The 7,500-nt window shown below is 49.1% G+C and overlaps 1 protein-coding gene across 1 annotated transcript in view; it reads left to right on the top strand.

The window, feature by feature from the left end:
• Positions 1–6,013, top strand: part of LOC135814215 (mitogen-activated protein kinase kinase kinase 20-like) — a 20,352-nt gene extending 14,339 nt beyond the window's left edge. Inside the window, exons 20-25 of the mRNA XM_065327305.1 lie at positions 304–366; positions 753–797; positions 1,209–1,283; positions 1,493–1,661; positions 2,232–2,400; positions 3,266–6,013. Of these exons, the coding sequence (XP_065183377.1) occupies positions 304–366; positions 753–797; positions 1,209–1,283; positions 1,493–1,661; positions 2,232–2,400; positions 3,266–3,872 (1,128 nt within the window). The 3' untranslated portion in view covers positions 3,873–6,013. The remainder of the gene's footprint in view (positions 1–303; positions 367–752; positions 798–1,208; positions 1,284–1,492; positions 1,662–2,231; positions 2,401–3,265) is intronic.
• The last annotated feature ends 1,487 nt before the right edge of the window (positions 6,014–7,500 follow it).

Raw genomic sequence — 7,500 nt, 5'->3', positions numbered from 1 at the left:
GTTTGTACTAAATTATTTTCACTGTAAGTCACATGTACTGAGGAAACCTGCAGCTCAAGGTTTGTCTTACCGGTACCCGGTGGAGTAAATGAAGGAATCTAAAACTGTTGGGCTGACATCATTGGTCTTGTGTGAGTTCTACCTGCCCAACTGGTTATACGTTTGCGGTCGCCAGATCTATGCTTCCCAAACTGCAGGGGCCCTACCTGCTGATTAGACATTCTAGTTGTCGACAGAGTGTGTGTTGTTACCGCACATTTTTGACCCTGGATACATTGCTCTGTTTATCGTCAACCCATGTAGCACCGAAAGTGGAAGATGTACATGGAACTGGACGGTCCAGAGGAAGCGTTGATGTGTATCAAGGTATGCGGAGACGAGTCTAGCCTCTCTGAGTATTGCATGTACAATCGGGGCTCTTCAATTCGGCGGTGGCATCTGTTTGCAGATATCTGCCGGAACACGGAGGGTGTATCTACACGTGGTGATATACATGCACCAGTATGCACATCAAACTGGGGTCCTACCCCCAGTTTTTGCCACGCTTGTATACGAGCTGTTTTGAAAGTGTGTTCTGATCATTCAGATTGCCCTTATATCCACTTACCGTATTTTGCAAGATTATTTCATTGGTGTGGAATGTGGTTGCAAGCAAACATTGTTCCAGTTGCCTATTTCCTGTGCTGTCAATAACGTGCGTCTTCATCCTTGTCATGTCATGTGGCTTCTTCTCTCTGTTCACTTTTTCGCAGTGTGTTCACTTCAAGTTTGCCCAGGACACCGTTTCGATCAGACAGGTACTGGCTGGAAGATGACAACGTGCAACACTGCCACGTGTTCTTGTGTTCTGGTGTTGATGTGTGCATTGGCGTGTCCCACCATGCGTGATGGTCGATTGTGACTGTGGCTGAAAGTTTCTCCTTGTCCTTGTGCAAGGCGGGAGCTTGACAACAACTGACTTCATACCTGTGTACCTGTGCGTCCAGCCAGGAAATAGTCAAGTTTACATCCTACTTCCAGTGCTTCTAATGGCAGACTAGGGATGTTGACTGTGTCTGCGCAGACAAAGCTTGAACGCTGACATGATATGCTGCAACCAGTACCTCGCAGTGAGGAGGCCACCAGAGTTCAACTCCTGGTGAAGCCAGCGCACTAGCTAACTGTGCTGTGTGCTATTGTGTTCTTCTCACTGCTATGTCTTATCCTAGCCACCGTTCCTGATGGATAAATGGCTACTAGTGGAGAATGATGAAGAACAGGTGGAGTGCGTCGTGGAGTTCACTGTAAGTGTCAACCCTGCCATGTGGCCAGCAGGTATTCTTAACGATTTTGCTGGCTATTACACTGTAAACAAACAGGCGTTTATTCTAGTGCATCTTAATGTATAAGCACATCATCTTGTTCGTGATACTAGTGCACTGCAAGAAGGCGGCATGCCTCGTTGGGTCCGTCTTACTTCTTCAGCGTGTTGGTATTCGTATGTGTTGTGCAGTCAAGCGTCAAGACGCCACGGCGCATTACTCAAGTTCACAAACTGGACTTCTCGGATGGCTCTGACTGCGTGAACGTGCAGGAGCGCCCGGTGGAGCTGACAATGAAACAGAGTATGTCACGCGTGTCCCTGACAGCCAGGCAGGAGTCCGCATCCAGCACCAGCTCCGGTGAGCATCTCACTGCGTGTGCATGTGTGTGTGTGTGTGTGTGTGTGTGTGTGTGTGTGTGTGTGTGTGTGTGTGTGTGTGTGTGTGTGTGTGTGTGTATGGTATGGTATTCTTTATTTTACTTCACCAAGTGAACAAGCAATGATGCCTTCTCACCAGCTGACGGTTGGCTCTCACAGAATGATGAATGGGAAGGAGGGAGAGGGAAGGAGTAGTATGCTTGCACCAGCAATGCTGTGACTGCTGTCTGTATTTTCTCTCTGTTGTTTGACATGCTATTATTAACACGGTTTTAATATTGTTCTTAATTATGGAGGTTATGCAAAGAAAGTCCTAAGGATTAGTCTGCCGAATTCCGGAGCCGCTTTTAAGTTATGGGCTCTAAATAGTGAAACCGCTTATAGGCGCTATATATACAGAGGAAGTCTCTCATGTGTCACTGTGCTGCGGCTTTGCCAAAGTATCTCAACTGATGATGCAATCACGTAGCCTTTATATTGTGCTGCCTTGCCTGATTCTCTTCTTGTTTTGCGTGTTTGCTATGTGTGCGCCGTATCGCCGAATATTTAGGTGGTAGTTTGGCCGGTGAGCAGCATGGTGTGAATCCGCTCTTTGAAAACCTCTCACTGTCTGGTGGCGCTCCAGCATGGCCAGCTGCTGGTGCTGCTGCTGCGTCCTCGGCACCCAACAGTAGGAGATCTTCTTGGCTGGACTCTTCCAATGCTGCGTGTTCGTCAGGGTACGTCACATGACATGTGCACACACACACCTCAGACCTCAGACATGCCCATCGCAGAAGCGATGATAGCGAACAGCTATGTTAGACATAGCAACTTGTGCTGGGATTACACCATTCAACAGCTTGCAAGGCTGATGAATTGACCGCCACTAATTTTAGCCTGGTATCCACCACACAGCTGATTGAGGTGGCTTTTTCTGGCCAGTGAATCCCTATTTTTCATTTTTCACACACACACACACACACCACTGTAGTATTGCCTGTATGACTAATGGCTAGCTTAAAATATCATCATTTTTACACAGTACCAACTTACTACTAAGGTGGTTTGCACTGCTCAAGTCATGCTGATTACCTGGGACAGAGATCTCTACCACAGCACTAGTCACAACGACTGCCACGAACCATCCTGACTTCGCTGTACAGTGCTGCTCAATGAAATCCAGTCGAGTCAATCAAGTACATGCCGGGCGTTGTGCAGCCCTAGAGCTGCGAACACTGGGCTGCGAAATGATGCAAGGCGCAAACTTGAGTGACGTGACGTGACTGACTGGATTTCATTGAGCAGGACTGTGTACATGTAGGTAGCATCGTTCAGTTGCAATACCAAGTTTACTTGCACTTGAGCAGGTGTGTAATAAGGACCTGGCGTAGCCAGTTAGCATGCATACACACGTGATGTACTGCTGGTGAAGGCATTATGATGATTTGTGCACTTCGGTAGCAGCCCGGCCACTTTGATACAGTACATGTATTGACCTGAGTTCGTTTTTGCTCTGTGTAATTCTATTGCTGCTATCCTCTGCTTTGTTATTCACTTGTACTGTCCACACGCCTGTCCACACACCTGTCCACACGCCTGTAGGGCTCCAAGCAGTAGCGCCTGGTTCCGGCCGGACAAGCGACTCAGCTGGCCAAGTAAAGGTGAGGTCAAGAATGTTGTGGCAAGCGGGCCCACCATTTCCTCTGCCCAATCGCCCTCACAGACACCCAGCAGCCCGCGCACACCGACGGATAGAAGCCCACAGCTCCGACCAAGTCGACCATCACCCGCTCGACAGGAAAGATCACCCGCCCGTCAGCAACGCGGTGGTCCTGCCTATAACAGTGGTAGTTATGGCCGTGGTGGTGGTCGTGGCTATGGTCGTGATGGTGGCAACTTTAGGGGTGGTGGTGGTGGCGGTGGTGGCAGTGGCCGTGGTGGTCGAGGTACCAGTGGAGGTGATTACCGCGGAGCTTGGTATCGGTCATCTCGCGGTGGTGCACCCCGCTACGGCGAGTCACAAAGCATACCCGACGGTCGATCTCAGCATCATGCCGACAACCATCAACCGTATAGACGCTCTGTTAGCGACACAGAGCGATTGAACCGACAGCGTGCGCCAGCTGACGATAGCGCCGCATCGAGGCGAGGCCATGCTCACAGTCAAAGGCAGCGGCAGCAGCAGCAACAGCGCAATCCTCATGGGTAGAGGGCTGGTTGACACTGATGATGAGTTAAGCTTCTCCCCGGGATGGCAGGTGGAATTGGCTAGCAGCAAGAGCAGTCTTGTTGCTGCAACTGCTGCAGGAAACACACACACTCTAGGCCGAGTACCACGAGAGTCTCATTGATGACTGGCCTTGCCTGGAGGGTGGCAGTGAAAAAGCTATCAACACAAAAACGGTCAAACATGGAGCCCAAATAGCCATGGTACAACTACTTTGGAGGTTGTCACTTACACGGCTGAGCATTGGCGATCCAATAGTCTGCGTGTGTGCCCATGGGCTCACTCTTCTGCTCTGAGTCTCAGGGCAGTCGTCCCCTTGCTGCCAGCTGCCAGTTGGTTTGTTCTTGTTTGCTTTGGAGCAGGCTGTGATCATCTCATACGACGTGTAGCAGAACAGCGAATCTCTGGACTTCTGCCACAATATTGTTGGTATTTAGTCCACGTACTCGACTTGTTTCTCAGGAGTACCTGTCATCCCCGACATTGTACTAAAGCCGTGACTCATGGAATATCTACTGGTCTGCGATCAGGCCCGCCTGTACTACATGCACTCTGTGTATGCAGAGAGGACAGGGACAGCACCAGCCCATAACACATGATGGCAAAGCCGCTTAGCCAGCCAATGAACAAGCTTATCAAGGAAATACTCCCAGTGTGAACACACTGCTCGCTCCCCCATCTGCCCCCCCCCCCCCCCAAAAAAAAATCCTTTAGTACCGGTCTTATCATTATAGTTATTTTCTTTTCTCTTTTCTTTTTTTTTGCTGTAGTGGAATAATACATCACAGCAAGCTAGCACAGAACCATAGCACCCTATAGCACCCAATAGCACAATATCCTAATAGTTGTAGACGCCAGTGCCATCCATGCACTGCCTGTAGAGACCGTAATGTCCTGTACGTGTCAGACTGGCCTGGCTAGCCTGGCCGGACCTGGCTGCACAGTTATTAAGGTGGGTGCCGGCAGTGGGCTGTGACTTGCCAGTTCCTCCCCTGTTTGTCCACTGTACGCGGAGTACTAGTGGTACTGCTGTCCCCCCCCCCCTCCCCCCATGCCCCGTTTTGTCCACTGTGCACACCGCACTAGGGGCATTGTTCCCTTTTGTCCACTGACTCAGTGCATATGGTACTACATGTTTGTAGTGGCACTGTCCCCGCTTGTCCACCGTACCGTGTGCACAGTACTAGAGGCACTGTCGCCCCCTGTGTTTGTCCACTGTGCAGACAGTAACAGCTACTACTACCACAGTGTACTGTGGTAGTGCAACTAGAACTAGCAACGTCGTCATGTCTACTAACTTATGCGGGCACATTATCTCTTCATTAGAACTTAGCGTTTACAGGTAGTAGTAGTAGGATTCACTCCTCTTTTTTTCTTGCAGGGCACAGGACCATCCACTCTACAGTCGGTGTGTAGCTCATTGTATGCTTTTACTAGCCTTTTAGTGTTCTTTGTATACCGGGAGTAGTCAGTCCTACTCAGTCGCGTCCTGTTCATTCTGGTCCTGTTCATTCTCATTCTGATTCTACTGGCTGGTCCATGGTGAAGCTGCTGTGCTTGTTCGACTGCTATACTCAGTCATCAAGGATAGGGGTCGAGTAGTACCCAAATGACTCTATTCCCCCTCTATCTCCATTTTTCCTTGGCATGGTAATCTATCCTTTTTTCTTTATTTTTTTACCCTGGCAGACTGTAAATTTGCCATGCTATTTTAATTCCACTATGAAAGGCAACAATCCCACATCCCTCCCATCGTTTCCCCTGTCATCTTGTGAGATGTTCTCATTGATAGTACATGTAGCAAACTTCCAAGTACGTCCTTGGTTGTCTGCTCGTACGACATGAGCCAACAATGATTGCCATTATATCATAGACCATCACTGTCAGTGTAACTGTTAGATACTCAACTCCCTTGACTCTGTGTAGACCAGGTGTGCATCGGGGGTCTGTTCGCTTGGCTTCGGAGCTTCGCCATGTGGATTGAGCAGTTATCTTGGCGCAAGCCTTCATCCGTTTCATTCAGATTTTGTCCGCTGCATGTTTTATATTTTTAAATAATATTATTACTGAAGTACCGGTATAATTATTGTTGCTATGAGAGAAAATCGGAGAGTGTACATCCATCTGGTGCAGATGTGCATGCTTGTCTTGCCACCTGTGTGCGTGGTGGAACGTGGTGAGCAAGGTACTACGGCCAGCATGCAGCGCCGTACTAAGATACTAAAGCCAATACAGGTCGTTGGAGCTGATTGCTATTTCTGCTCATTCCCACGCTTCACATGGACATGGTGCACCTCCATTGCGCACCCCCGGGCCCCCTCCCCTCCACTGCTACACAAGGACGAGGTAACCATGGTAACCTCCGGCTTTGCCTGATGACAACAGACAAGGTTGAATCCAGGGGTAGGTTTACCCCTTCCCAAACTTGCAAGCTATGATGACTAGAAAGTAGAATGGAAAAAGCCAGATGCATTTTGGTTCGGAGAACAGAGCTGCGGCACTTTGTGGTTCAAGCCAGGGCATGCAGCTTCAACTTTTCAAGCCCTGCTCCTATCGCCTTTGCTGCGAAACATACGCTGCTTATTTTAGCGTGCATTAGTGTGACTGTAGCTGTCCATACATGTAAACGCGACGGATTGCACTATCGACCATCGTGATGTCAAATTGTTAGTATGAACCAGGGACAACTCCCTGGTATGAACTATGAAGAGTGATTCTGACCCACCCGGAACACTTCCACCTTTCTGGGTGAACCCTCCCCTCCCATTATATTGGGGCACCCTCGAGCCTCGTGGCCTCGTCTGCCGCCTGCCGGTACTCGTACATGTACTTCGTGTCAGGCATGAGTCATGACTGTATACGTAGTCGAGTGGAATCTAAATAATTCTAATGACTACATGTGTACTTCAACTTCAAGTACATTTTCCATCGAGACTGGGGTCCGATCGCCCTCGGACACGCTTTTATTATTTAATTTTTGGCACACATCCATCGTCATGCAAGTCGGTCAGTAATCAGGTAATCCTGAGACTGTGTGGTGAGAGTAGCTACGTAGGTCTTCAGGTCCTACTCGCATATCCGTGCACTTCTCACAAGGGAGACGTGATTCATAGGCTGACAACTAAATTAAAATAGGAATGCCATTCAGCCATTTGCAGACTGCGGTCCAGTTGCTGGCATTTCTTTGTGCGACGAGTTTCTTTCATCACTGCTCTTTCACGAGAAACGACAAAGATAGGAACTACTTGTCAGCTTATTTCAGCGGTGCTTCGCGTGCGTTTTTCAGGGAGGACCCAAAGATAGCTTCTGCATTTTGGAAGTAATTTAGTTATTCGTAAATGTGCGCACTGATTTGCCTCTGGGGCGATGAAGTTTCCAAGGGGAGAAGCTGTCCAGCAATGCTCCACTGCCGGTCCTGTCCGGTAGTCTCGTGCCTACTCAGTGTCATTTCGACATGAAAGTTTTCGTTAGCAGTCGACATCTACATGACTGGCCTCAGAGCTAGAGCGAGAGTGAATGAGCATCTCGTTGTTACTGTTAGTGTCCGTGGTGTGGTGGTGTCATAATATCCCCGGAGCGCGAGGATGCATGGTGTTTTAGTTCATCTTCA

This window comes from Sycon ciliatum, chromosome 4 (assembly GCF_964019385.1).
Source record: "Sycon ciliatum chromosome 4, ocSycCili1.1, whole genome shotgun sequence".
Classification (NCBI taxonomy): domain Eukaryota; kingdom Metazoa; phylum Porifera; class Calcarea; order Leucosolenida; family Sycettidae; genus Sycon; species Sycon ciliatum.
This window is presented reverse-complemented; position numbering and strand designations above follow the sequence as displayed.